Source organism: Tasmannia lanceolata, unplaced genomic scaffold (genome assembly GCF_043159265.1).
Source record: "Tasmannia lanceolata isolate RefF3 unplaced genomic scaffold, GAP_Taslan_0.1 ptg000008l, whole genome shotgun sequence".
NCBI lineage: Eukaryota > Viridiplantae > Streptophyta > Magnoliopsida > Canellales > Winteraceae > Tasmannia > Tasmannia lanceolata.
Genome location: NW_027518685.1, coordinates 24,623,670 through 24,637,331, shown reverse-complemented (window position 1 = coordinate 24,637,331; position 13,662 = coordinate 24,623,670). Strand labels below are relative to the sequence as shown.

At 35.7% G+C, this 13,662-nt stretch overlaps 2 protein-coding genes across 5 annotated transcripts; one reads left to right on the top strand and one right to left on the bottom strand.

The window, feature by feature from the left end:
- The first annotated feature begins 295 nt into the window (after positions 1–295).
- On the top strand, positions 296–3,375 carry LOC143883472 (Ribosomal L18p/L5e family protein). The gene is made up of 2 exons (XM_077386825.1): positions 296–594; positions 2,825–3,375. Exons 1-2 carry the CDS (start codon positions 433–435, stop codon positions 3,218–3,220), a joined length of 558 nt encoding a protein of 185 aa, XP_077242940.1. The 5' UTR covers positions 296–432; the 3' UTR covers positions 3,221–3,375.
- A 1,185-nt stretch (positions 3,376–4,560) lies between these two features.
- LOC143884931 (UMP-CMP kinase 3-like) lies at positions 4,561–13,408 on the bottom strand. Of its 4 annotated transcripts, none has more exons than XM_077388805.1 (10): positions 13,387–13,408; positions 12,017–12,081; positions 11,203–11,280; positions 10,696–10,750; positions 7,602–7,719; positions 7,073–7,229; positions 6,810–6,890; positions 6,600–6,707; positions 6,329–6,400; positions 4,561–4,813 (listed from the first exon to the last, which is right to left on the bottom strand). In XM_077388805.1, exons 3-10 carry the CDS (start codon positions 11,245–11,247, stop codon positions 4,796–4,798), a joined length of 654 nt encoding a protein of 217 aa, XP_077244920.1. In that variant the 5' UTR covers positions 11,248–11,280; positions 12,017–12,081; positions 13,387–13,408; the 3' UTR covers positions 4,561–4,795. The 4 variants fall into 4 exon arrangements, with proteins under 4 accessions (XP_077244920.1, XP_077244919.1, XP_077244918.1 ...); XM_077388804.1 differs by having other exon boundaries at positions 12,017–12,084; positions 13,387–13,407; XM_077388803.1 differs by lacking the exon at positions 13,387–13,408 and adding an exon at positions 13,265–13,352.
- Positions 13,409–13,662: the final 254 nt, after the last annotated feature.

The window sequence follows — 13,662 nt, the reverse complement described above, 5'->3', positions numbered from 1 at the left end:
ATGATCCAACCCGTCCATCTGATGGGCCATAGCCCATAACATAAATAGGTTGTGCCTAAAAAAATAATATCTATAGGATGATCCCAGCCTTACGATCAATAGTTGAACTGCATATTATGGAAACCTCTATAGATCGAAGGGTTGGGATCATCTAATGAAAATGATTTTTCGGGCACATTGTATTTTACCATGTGGCCCCATCAAATGTTTGGATTGGACCATCCTATTGTGTGAGCCCACAGTACATTTAAAAAAAAAAAAATACTGGACCATACGGGCTTAAAAACCCTAGTTTAGAATTCCACACATGAAATAAAATCTGTAGGATTTTGGATTTGGTACGAGTATTTTGAGGTTTGGGCTTTCCCTTTTTCCCTCTGAAATCCTCTACCCAAATTCTCGTTTTGCTTGTTCAATTGTCTGGAAAAGAAAATGGCATCAATTTCCTGTGCTACGTCACCTTTCATTTTCTCGTCGGATTTCTGTGGAAAGCGCTTTGAGAAACCCTCTTCTCTTTCGTGGATTTCTTCTTTTCCCAACCCTAAAATTTCCATCGATTTCATTACAACCCCATCTCTTCAAATACCCAACAGGGTCAGTACTTTCACTTTCCTACCTATAAAATTTCATTATTTTTCATTTCATTTCATCTTTCCATAAATACTTCTACTAGATTTCATTTTTTTTTGGGTGAAAATCTCTTTGTCTTGCAATAAAGGAGTGAAAGAATACTTTATCGAATTGGTTTACTTGAAATCGGTTTTTTGTGATCAGAATTAGAGTAAACCAAACCATGATTCGGGTTCTAGACTGTTTAATTATGCAAATTGGTTGATAACCTAACTTGGTTCTGTTATACGATTTTTAAGTATCTAGTTTACTTAGGAGTATGAGTACTGCATTGCAGTTGAAACCCTAAACTTGGCTTTTACCATTACTTGTGTTACAACTTAAAAGTATGAGTACTGCATTTCTGTTGAAACCCTAGACAAATTGGGAAGTTACCATTCTGAAGTGGATTCGTAGCTTAGGTCAGAAATCCCAACCTCTTGGCTTCTTTGATAATGATATTCAAAGGTGAATATGATCATATTCAGAGTATTTACATTCACCCCACTTTAGACCTCTTGGAAGATGCTTGCAGACCATTATTCACATTCATCTACTGTTAGGTACCTTACCCGTACGCCAAAAGCTCCAGAGCTGATGGAACGTGTTAGGCAAGGCCTTTTAAACCTGTCCCATACCAGGCTGGGTCCCATGCATTCCCATACCTAGGCAGGCCCCCACTTAGGACCGTAACATTTACATGAGGAATTAAACATGCAAAAGTGTTGAATGTCTAATTACTAAACATATGTTCATGTTAAGCATTTGCTGGCTCTATGCATCTTCTAATGACTTTATGGATTTAAGCTGCTTGTTTAAGTTAACACTATTGTCTAGGTAATTCATACCAAATATTTGTACCATGGTTGGAGGTTCCTGTTCGTCTACCCAGATTTCCCAATTCTTCTCTCTGAAATCATTGTGTTTATTGTTGTTACCTACATTTGTGTTTCTTAATCTGTTATATTGTTATTCATTAGTTCGTTTTTTTAATTACTATTTATGCTTGTCTGTTCTTCTCATACATATGGACATCAGAGGCCTATGTTGTTTCAACTAAATGGTGTGGGGTATCATTATTTACCCTTAATCTCATAAATTTATGCAAGTCTTTATCCTAGATTCGCATCTTAGCTTTCTTTTCCAAGCGTCAAGAAAATTTTGTAAATAGCCAAGTTTTTTTTTTTTTCCAGCTGTGATAATGAAATCCTCTTGTTGCAATCAAGATTTCATGTTAGTTGATGCTCTGCTGATTGTGATTCTTGAAGCAGCCTTTTGATCATGCTTTCGTAGGCTCAAGTAATTTGTCATGACATTTTAGTGATCATTATCCACTGTTCTCTGTTCTTGAAGTTAAGGAAGTTCTACTTCTCCGAGACCCGTGAATGCCACAAGCTTCATTGTACCTCAGATATTGAACCCACAATATGGTTTTTTCTTGTATATTATCAATTTTGTTTATCTATGATAACCTGCTTATGTCTCATGAAGGGCTTCTCTGACACACCTCAACATAGTTATTTGATTTTAGAAGCCTCCTGCAATCTTGAAGCTGCTGTCATTCTGACCTGAAGCATTTATCTATTAATAACATAATTGCAGAAACTACCATTCAAAAAAAAAAAAAACACATAATTGCAGAAACTTCAGAGTGCTTGTCAATTTTCACTCTTCTTAGTGAAGCTGCATGATGTTAGGCTACTATCGAGCCTTGGAAGAACATTCCTTTTCTGTTGCGCTGCATGCATTGCCATGTTGGCCTTGCTAGGAGTTCCCCATTGACAAGGGAAAAGTTGTACACAAGCTAGGGGGTGGTGGATCTTATAGAAAATGAAAAGAATATCAGATTGCAATATCCTCTGTTTGTTTCTTATGGCAAAATAGAAAGGAATCAATCCTATCTTCTTCATACTTAGGTTTAATACTTAGTGAGTCCTATACATTTTCGCATATTTTTTTATATAATTATTTTCTTATCAATATCTTTTGTAGTTTTGAATGTTCTGCCAGTTGCATCCCTCTCTTTTTTTCCAAAGCTAAATGAGCTTTATGAATAATTATACTAAAAGCACAGAACCATAGATATAAAAATACATGGAAGTTATATCGCAGAAACGATCATAAGTTTCTTTTATCTGTTCAAAAAGAGAAAAAAAGAAAACTAAAAAAATGTTCTGCCAGTTGCTGATATGTGAAGTTGGTGCTTCTGTTGTAGGCCGGAGTAGTTCAAGCTGCTTGGACACGCAGGTCCCGAGGTGAGCTTGCAAACAAACCCAACAGAAAATCATGGAAACAGCGGACCGACATGTATATGAGGCCCTTCTTATTAAATGTTTTCTTCTCAAAGAGATTTATTCATGCAAAGGTGGTTCATAGGGGAACAAGCAAAGTGATCTCTGTAGCAAGCACAAATGCCAAGGATCTGAGGAACACTTTGCCATCCCTTACGGATAACGACGCTTGTCGGGTCATTGGAAGATTAATCGCGGAAAGGTCAATGGAAGCCGATGTGTTTGCCATGTCATTTGATCCCAAGAAAGATGAGAGAATTGAAGGTAAGCTTGGCATTGTTCTTGATACTATAAAAGAGAATGGCATCATTTTTGTCTGAACTGAACTCTACTTGGTATGGTAGTATGTATACATATCAGTCCTGGGTTCATACACTTGACTAAAGAGCTTGCTAATTGGAGAAATGAAAATCATGTATTAAATCCTCTAAACATTCCTCCCTATTTATATGACTTGATTCATTTTTGCATTGCATTGCTTTTGGGTGTAAGAGCCTCAATGTTGAGGTCTTGGGTTCTCTTCTTGGCCTCTGGAAGTAGAAAAAAAAAAACAAACAGAAACAAGGGCAGAATGATTTTTTTCTGAGAAGTTCTTGCAGTTGTATGTCTTTCTTTATTGATCCAATCAGGAGCATATATCAGGTGTACAGTGAGCCCTCTAGAAGGATACTTGGGGCAAATTGATATCAGCATTCCTCTTGCAACATTAGGGCATCTTATGATACCAAAAAAAATCTAAATAGTGATTTAACTAAGAATAAGTCACTAGAGCCCAAAACATTTTGTGTGGCTGATCCAAAGGGATATAGTATCTCTAACCGGCAAAGGTTATGTAAAGTTCATAGACAACCCTAGCTCCCAAACCACCCTTGCCGCGCCCGTTCGGAAACTCTTGGACACCTTTACACTCGGACACTAAACACGCTTTTCTAATAATTTGCTAATTAAGACTATATTCATATTAATAACTTATATTCAAGTAGTTTTGAGGTGTATCCCTTATTATTCAAGGAAAACGAAATAGGGGAATGGTGCCTGTATTCCCTTCTTTTCTTATTTTGAGAACGACACTCTTTATTTTACACTATTTTGACTGACATGAGACAACCTAATTAGCGAGGGGTAATACAAAGAATGCCACATTAGTATCAATGAATAATTGTAATCAAGGATTTGAATTTCCACATTGTAATCAGGGTTTTGAATTTCGACCGAAATCTGGAATTTCGGACCGAAACCGAAATGTACCAAATTTTAGTTAAAATATTATTATTTTTATTTGTTCACACAGAATTTCGGCCAAAATTACCAAAATTTCAGCCCAAAAAACCAACATTTCACGCCTTTCTACCAAAATTTGGCCGAAACTTCAGTTTCGTTAGGACTGAAATTCATGTCGAAACCAAAATTTAAGACCTAGGTTGTAAATTTTTAATAACATCTGTGACAGATTAGTATCAATGCCTATACTGGAAAAATTGGGTTTGCAATTACGATTGAGTCGATTTCAGTTTTTCAGGGAAAAAAAAAACTCAACCCAATCTCACCCGTGTTGCAATCCCAGCAGCCTGTGAACCCCATACGAACAAGGGTGTTTATACTTAAAATGCTCACTGAAAATCCTGATTGCAATACAGAGCACAATGGTGACAGTGGGATAAACTGGTGAAAAATCAAATTATTTTTTAACTATAGAACTGTTATGAATATTATAAAGTTACAAACGCACAAGGAAGATCAATCTTCTATTTGGGAAAGAAAAATAGAACCCATCTCCAAAGATGGGATTTATTTAAGAACCATACAGTGACACAAATAATAGGGAGGAGGCTTAGAACTAAGGACCACTGCTTTCCTCCATAGTTCACTCATGCCAAAAAGCTTCTATGCATATTTCAGAATACATTTGCTACCTGAAAAAACAAAACCTTAATACCATTAGGGGAAGTCTCATTAGCAGATATAGTCAATGCTTGGCAAGGGATTATAGCAGTAGCTCAGGATACATATAAAAAAAAAGAGACTGGTGATTATGGTTTTCTTTATTAAAATAACTGAAAATTTAAAAGGGTAATAATCTATTTCTGTTATATAGAGTTTATAGTAGTAGCTCTAATCTGGTAGTTAGGAATCCTACAAAGAAGCAAGTGGGGTTGTGCAGAAATACAAGGGGATATTGGTTGATACAATAAGAACTAAGAATATGGCATATGGGTTGTGGCCTTTCAACCATTGAATGCAGAAAGGAATGGGTAATTTGAGCATTTGAAAAGCTTACAACAAAACATAGGCATTTGATTCATGTAAGGGAAAAGTTCATGGAGTATAAAGGGCAGCCCAAATTAAACATACAAAAGCCTCACCAGTCACCACTTAACATCATCGTAAATTTTCGTTTCCAATAAAATAAGATCACTGATGTCCACGCGACCATGTTTTGATAATGGGACGGGCTCCCTTGTTTTACATGTTAACCACCTATCAAGGCTATTACAATTCCCAAAAGGATCTCAGCAGCCAATCAGAGAATGTAAAATAAGATGAGTTCGTCTCATTATCAAAACATGGTCGTGTGGACATCAGTAGCCTAAAATTGGTCTAGTAATTGTTTTAAAAGGCCAAACCTAAGTGAAGCGGAGGGTGGCATAGAGAGGATTATCCCAATCTTACTCTTATTGTAACTGTGTTTTCTGTAATGTTGAGTGGACATTACAGAAATGGCATAGAGAGGATTATCAAAAAAAGGTTGAAGAGTGAGCATCGAGATGTGGCGCAGAATTGAAACAGTTTTTTCAAAAATAATCATGGAAATTATGGAGAAAAAGAGAAAAAAGAAGAAGAATGCGATAAATAAGAAGAATAAAAACAAAAGGGAAAAGTGAAGAAGAAAAAGGCTAACAATTCATTGATTCTACATCAAAATTGTAACAATAGATAATACTTGCACAGATTTCAACTTGGCAAGAGGAGCAAAGGTCTCTAGATAGTCAACCACATATCTAAATAAACACCTTCACCGCAAGGAGAGCTTAAACTTGGAATAAGAAAAATACAAGAAAGAAGGATAAGAGAGAGGAGAAGTTTTGAGAGTGAGATGGAGAGAAATCGTGAGTATTTCCCGATGTGGGAAACCCCATCTTTTATGGATCATTTGACTAAACCTAACTTATGGGGAAATCACACAGAGAGGGAAAATATGACAAATACAAATAAAATCACTAATCTCTAACAGACCTTACTTGCTTGAAGGCTATCCTCTAACAGACCACTATACAGCATATATCTACCACTTGACATATGTACCTGGTCCTGATACTCAAAAGTCTAGATATCTAAAACATGCAAACGTATGTGCCTACTTTCTCTTCTGCATGCATAAATTCATGAGTACTAATTAAAAATAGTTAACTGCCAAAGAGGTTCCTTACTTTTTCACTAGCAGGGGACAAAACACATTTGACAGCCTCGAAAACTTCATCAACTGGTCTTCCAGCATCAATCTGAGTAAAAGTAAGGCAGTTGGTTATTTTCTTCAGTTATTAAACACTTGAGTAAATTTAACCACACATTTTTTGGACACATATACACACTCGGACACATGCACGGGCGTGCACACATGCACACACAACACACACACACACACACACACACACACACACACATACATGCCCACATCCAAGCATAAGTTAAATAAATTACCTTTCTAACCTTCCCCTTTGAGTTGTAATACTCAATTACAGGTAAACTGGATTCCACAAAAACTTTAAATCGCTTCCGTATTGTTTCAATGTTATCATCATCTCTCCCCTTCATGACCCAGAAAAAAATATGAATAAAAACAAGATGTTTGACACCAAAGATGTTTTTTTAACTAGAGATTCCAAAAACAAAAATATGCATCTTCTCAACCTGGTTCCTGCTCAAAAGACGCTTTTCCATTTCTTCTTCTGAACAATCAAAAAACAGTATGAATTCTGGCACAATTCCTGTCTGCAACAAAACAGAAAAAATGGGTAATTTTAAACTCACAGCATCCATGGAAGAATATGGACTAGGAAAGCAGTTCACACCACAATCACAAAATTTTCAAAATGGAAAGGGCAATCAGGAGCTCCATAGAACATAGGGAATCCATCCAACTAGTAATTTGGCTATGAATATTGCAGCCTTACAACTTTCTCAAATGCAGCACGGTTTTCTTCATTTCGAGGGAATCCGTCAATAAGAAATTTGTCATTTCCACTTTCATCCATTGCTCGTTGAAGAAGCTTAACCGTTACCTCGGAAGGGACAATCTTCCCCTCCTTTATCATGTTCTGGATCATGGTACTGGAGCAGGTAAGAGAGATGGAAATTAGCTACGTAAAGTTGCAATATAGAATGAGTTATTACATTAACTAGAATAGGACATATTTTGTCAACGTGAAAAGTAGAATCAAATCCCAGTATTCCAAAAATTTCATACAAGCAAAACATCAAATAGTAAATACAATTCAAGTATCCATACCAAATCATTCATATAAAACTTACAATTATTCCAATTTCAATGATTTAACCAGTTAAAATGATTGCAGTCCAAAATAACCAGAAGATTAAAATAGAAAATATTGTTTCCAATTCCAATGGAGAAGAAAATTTTATCTGCAATAAATGGAACTAACACCAATGGCATCCTTAGATAAGAAAAGCACACAAAGTTACCCATTTTCAGAACCAGATTTGATTTCTGCACGAAGAAGATCACCAGCACTGAGATGGGTGTAGCCAAAGTGTTTAACGATATTTGCACACTGAGTGCCCTTGCCACTGCCTGGACCACCTGTAAAAATATTTATTCACATGCATGCAATCAACTCAGAAAGGGAAAAAAATCCATTAGAAGGAACAGACCATAAATGGCGGACACTGATTAACAACCATAAGGAGAAAACCAATGTGAGAACAGTCGCAAAAACAAAACTACAAAATCAAGGGTTGGAAGCGTTTAAAAAGTCAAAAAAAGGGAGCCGGAAGTGGTCTTTTTAGTCTGAATTATCAAAGGATTTGAGGGTAAATATATACTTATTGGCTATTTCACCAATTCTCATTTCTTTTTCTTAGAGTAACTTATTTAGATAAGTAAGTGCAAATTAGTATGCAAATTCACAAGAAACATAATTGTTGCATGAATTAATCAGTGATGATGCAATGAAGATGATGGGAAGAAAAAGCAGAGAGAGAGAGAGAGAGAGAGAGATGTGTGAAATGCTTAAGGAGAGGAGATGTACTGCCTTATATAGACTACATACAACATATTACAAGACCATAATAGTGTTAATGGGACGATGATGGAATGGAGTTTGTACCAGTAGGGTGATCGCTAGTCCTCCTTCCCCTAAGTGATCTCCCCTTGCTACTAGGCAATTTAAGTTAACTTTGATGGATCCGGCATTGGGAACCCAAGCGTAACTAGTGTAGGGGGTCACTTTAGAGATGAGAAATGTGTTACTAAGTGTGCCTTTTCAAGAGCAATTGGGATTAAGGATTCGAATGAGATGAAAGCGCAAGCTCTTCTAAATGGAATTCGTTTGGTGGATTCTAGGGATCTGGACAATCTAATAGTGGAAGGCAACCAAAAACCCGATTGAAGAGTTTCTTTACCGTGGTAAGATGAATGCTTTGCTTCATGTTATAATATGAATGAGGGAGACTTGCTTAATGTGATAAGATGAATGCTTTACTTCCTTTACCGTGGTCCATCCCTACACAATTTTCTCTTGGCGACTATTCAACCTGAAAACTTTGCATTCTCGAACAAATAACGTCTCCTATTTTAGTCATGAAAATTTGGGTAACATGATTGTAAGGAATCACAGTCATGAATATTTTGGTGGAAGTCAAGGGAATATCAGTGTTTTGAAATTGTTAATAACTTAAAAACACAAGCAGATGCTTTGACGAGGTAGGTGGATCAAGTTATGCATGAGATTCATCTCTTGCAACAAGGATTGGTGGTTGGGGCCATGCTAACAATGGTCGAAAAATCTTTAGGGAATTCCACCAATAAATTGGAAGGCGTCCAAGGTAGAAGTCAAGCTCCAACCCAACCAAGAGGTAGAAGCGAGATTCGATTTGGTGCCAATCAACATGGAGGAGTTTTGGGGAACTAGACCCAACAAGCTAAAATGGAGGACAAAGGCTTGGACAAAGAATAGAGGCTTGACTTCATCCAATATGCTTCCAAGGATGAAAAAACTTATGAAGAATTATCAAAAGAAATTCATGACCCAGACTGCAATGAGTATCGGGAAGAGGATGCGTATGATTTCAGGTTTTATGAAGAGTTTGATTTTGATGAACATCGCGACGAACAAAAAGGAAAACAAGAACTTTCGATGAGTGAATTTATGATTAAGACATTGATGAATCCATGAAAAAATGATGAAGACTATACCGATTATAGAGTCTCATTATTAATTTTGTAGATTACATTCAATTTCAATAATTTAGTGTCGCAATAATCAAAGAGTTCTAACAAATTTCTCGAAGAAGATGATGCTATTAAACTCATGTTCACTAAGATCTTATGAACTTCCATAAAAAAATGTGCTCTTTTGGAAAATACACGAACAAGAATTTCTGATATATATGTATGGAGGATTTGTGAAGAACGATGTGGATCTCTACTCAAAATACCTCATTCGATGGAAGAGATCCGAGGAATATATTTCTTCAAAACTTGAAGACCATCATCTGGTGGAGTATCAATTTGCCATAATCGAATTTTCTCCAATTGAGAGGGATTTGCCTTTAACCAAAGATTTGGAAAGGATGAGCTTTGAAGAAAGATTTTTTTTTTTTTTTTTTACAAATTTGGGTATATTTTTGTTGGGTTTTAGAAAGTCCATATTTTGTGATAAGAAGTGGTTGATTGAAACTTGTAGAGTTTCTAATGTGAACTGAGCAGACTGAAGTTAAAGGAGGAAGGTTGAATTAAGGATGATTTATAATGAGAAACAGCTTAAGAGAGAAAGTTATGTTTTTAGAAACCATTAGGGTTATTTTTTTTTTTGTATACTTACAATTTTTGTTCAGCTTCTTCATGATTGTTTTAGCAGTTTAGAAGTGTCTTAAAGTTAGAAGCATCTAGGATTAGGACCTTAATTTGGGAAGGTTTCAGAGTCATAAATACGGTCTATATAAATAAGGGGTCTTTGGACTGATTTTGTAAGTTGTAACTATAGCAAAAATTAAAGTTTATGCAAGTGGTTTTGCCTTTTCCTTGTTTTCTTCTCTTTGAGACAATCTTGCTCTTCTTGCCTTTTATCGAGGTATGTGCTTGTTTTTTTTTTTTTTGGTTTGAATTTAAATTCAAAATTTGTTATTGTTATTTTTTTTTGTTGCACCACAACATAAACAAATATCATCTCTCGATTATAATAAGAGTGTATGACCAAAACAACATATGTAACTAGGTCTCAGTAATGCATGAAATTCAGTAACTTATATCTGTTGCAACATGAAAGAAGCTCTTAAAGTGTTCTGCTGAAACAAAAAGTCTGATCGCATAAAACATTCTTAAGATGACGAGTCTGATGTTTCCTCATTGTACTAATGAGAGCCAAAATATAAACATGAAGGTTTGGAAATGTGACTTAGAATATTATCTACCATAAGAGCCATCAAAGATATTATCAACTCACTGTAAAAAATTGAAGTGAAAATAGTTACCCAGAAATTCGTATAAAAAAAATACTAGATACAATTAGTTAAGGAATAAATCACCAGTGCCAATATAGAAATATTAAATTCTTACCTAAAACAAACACAACAGTGACTTTCTTATCATGCGACAAACTTGCATTTGTTTCCTGCAGTCAAAGTTATCATATAGCAAACTCCAGGGTCAGATCTTTGATGCACAAAATATTAATGCAGGAATGGTAAATGATTCTTGTTAGAGTTATCTCAATGCAAGAGCTACTAAATTCAATGCAGTTAAATTCAGAAAACCCTTTATACCAATTTCAAGATTATTGTGAGGTCAAAAATACAGAGGAAGATGTCTCACCGAGAAAGTGATTTAGGTGAGAGGAAAAAGCAAAAGATGGTATCCATAAAAAAAATGAAATAGGACATATTAGCAATATAATTCTAAAATTAAATTACATCGGGATTAAGGAAAGATCTATCCCTGAACCAAAATTCTCAAAAGCAATGAAAAGATACAGAAAATAAAGTAAGCAACTGCAACTGCAACTGCAAACTAGACAATAAAGAACAATTAACAGAGCACATGAAGGGAACAAACACTAGAAGATACCTTGTCAGAAACCAATGACGGTGCAGCATCTACCACAGTGCCCATGTGTGCCAACTATATGGTTCCCAAATGTATTATCTGAACAGAAATGAAAAAGATGATATGAGTGAATCCACACATATTTGATGATCCAAAAAATAATTTGGCTTTGACTTAAAGATGCAATAAGACCACGGGCAATAGCAATTTCTCTCAAGTGAATGTCATGAATACGAAAAATTAAAAAAATTGAATCTAAAAGTACATATTATTACACAATCGGCAAACTTCTAATATTGAAACGAACCAGCATTTTGTTCTTTCTGGCAACAAATTGCTGGTTCTTTTTCTCTTGTTAGAAAAAAAGAAACCAGCATTTTGTTGCTAGAAATGAATAATAAGATTGATGATCCTGGTAAGTGATAACAGAACAATCCATTGTAACTTGTAAGGCATTGCAAAACAATAGAGAAATTGGACCGAACAAGAACAAAATGACTACTGTATAATTTATGAATCCCAAGCCCAAAAAGAAATAATTAAAGAAATAAAAGGAACTGAAAAACCTAACGAGGATTTATTATTATTATTATTACTACTGGTGTGTGTGTTGAGAGAGAGAGAGAGAGAGAGAGAGAGAGAGAGAGAGAGAGAGAGAGAGAGAGTGGGGAGCCGGGGATAGATCGGACTAAAAAAATATTAAAAAGAAACAAAAGAATCTGAACAGAAAAGGAAAAATAAAAAGAGTAAAACAGAGACTACAATACCAATCCATCAAACAAACACATCTGAAAAATGAAACAAAACAACAACAATAAAAAACATTGGAACTAACCAGAAATGACAATCGGTATCAGGTGCTTGAGTTACAATCAACCACGTATAGAGAGCAGCTGGAACCTGCTGCAGAGCCCACATAAAAATGCAAAATTAAATTACACAAAAAGGAGACCTATGATCCAAACCCCGCCAAAAAATAAAGGAAATAAAAAACCAATAACAGGTCAATTTTTTCGAATAATATACAACACGTCTATGTCATTGAAAATGACAACCAAAAGCCATAATACAACTTAATGATAAAAAAAGGGAATGATAAATTCGCCCCCTTTCCCCCATACTCACCACCCCATTTTTATCTGCTTCACTACACACCGAATAAAAGTTTTAGGCTAAGACCCCAAAGGACTGTGACAGTTATTTCCGGTAGAATAACGGTTTCTGTTTGGCTCTTTAATCTCCCACCCAAAGACAAATTCAAAATCTTCAATTTCCAGAAGCATAAAGGTGGCAGGACTTGCGTTTGGATTGTGAAATGACAGTCTTTGGGCGAAGGTCATGGATCTTAATTTTGTGGGTACGTACTGGTACTAATCATTGTTTTTGAAAATCAGTATTAGTAGGAAAAGAATTCTATAAAGGTTGAAGATGAGTGCAAATTGAATAGCTCAATTGAGCCAAACCTATGTTTTCTCATCATCAGCCGATCAAAGCAACCCCTCAATCTAACAATTATGAAGATCTTTATACTGTCTATAAATACACACTACCCTATAGTTGGAAAAATGAGGTTAATACTCGGCAGAGAGAACAGATCTGCGAAATCGATCCCTTTGCAAGCAAAATTTTTCAGATCTCTCTCAAGCTTTTCGCAATTTCTCGGAGTAGAATATTAAAATCTTAGAAGAATTGAAGAGATTAACCACATTTTCTAGATCTGAAGAGAAACAGACCGGTAAAACTGCAGATCTGGATCCAGATCTAGGGTTTCTATAGACGGAGACCTTCGAAAGTGTATCCTAAGAAAACCTAAAACCAGCAGTGAAGATCTGCGTGGAATGTTTCCTAATCCAAAAGCTTAGATCTACAAATCTAACTGATATGTACTTATCAATAACGAAAAACCTAACCAAAAACACAAACCGAACAAATAGATCTATAAATCTAGAACCAAAACCCTAACCGACGAACTAAAAACAGAGGGAAGAACACTTCATCTATGAAGCTGTAAAATGTAGAATTCAAAATCTGCCAATTTGGAAACTTTACAATCTGAAAAACAGAAAGAAGTTACAGTGCTCACCGGTAAAAGAAGGCAACAAGAGAAATCTAATGAGGGCGAAAGAAATAAAAAAAAAAAACTCTGAAATGATCTAGACTTGCCTATGAATTTATAAGGTAGAGAAGAGGGAAAGAAATTATTACCACACTTCTCTTTTTTAGTAATGGCACTCCATGTTACATTACACGCACCCCGCTCGGCAACCAATGAAAAAACGCCGACGAAAAAGGTGGAGGAGAAAATAGAAAATGAGACACGTGTGAATAAATGGGTGGAGTCAAATGAAAGAAAGAAGTGGGGGCCTCACAGAATTCTGAAGGCTTTCATTTTGTCTGACCTTTCTTAGTCCTAACGGCATCCTGCACACCACGTGAGACGGAGAAGAAGATTTTATAGTCCACTGTAGGATGATCCAAGCC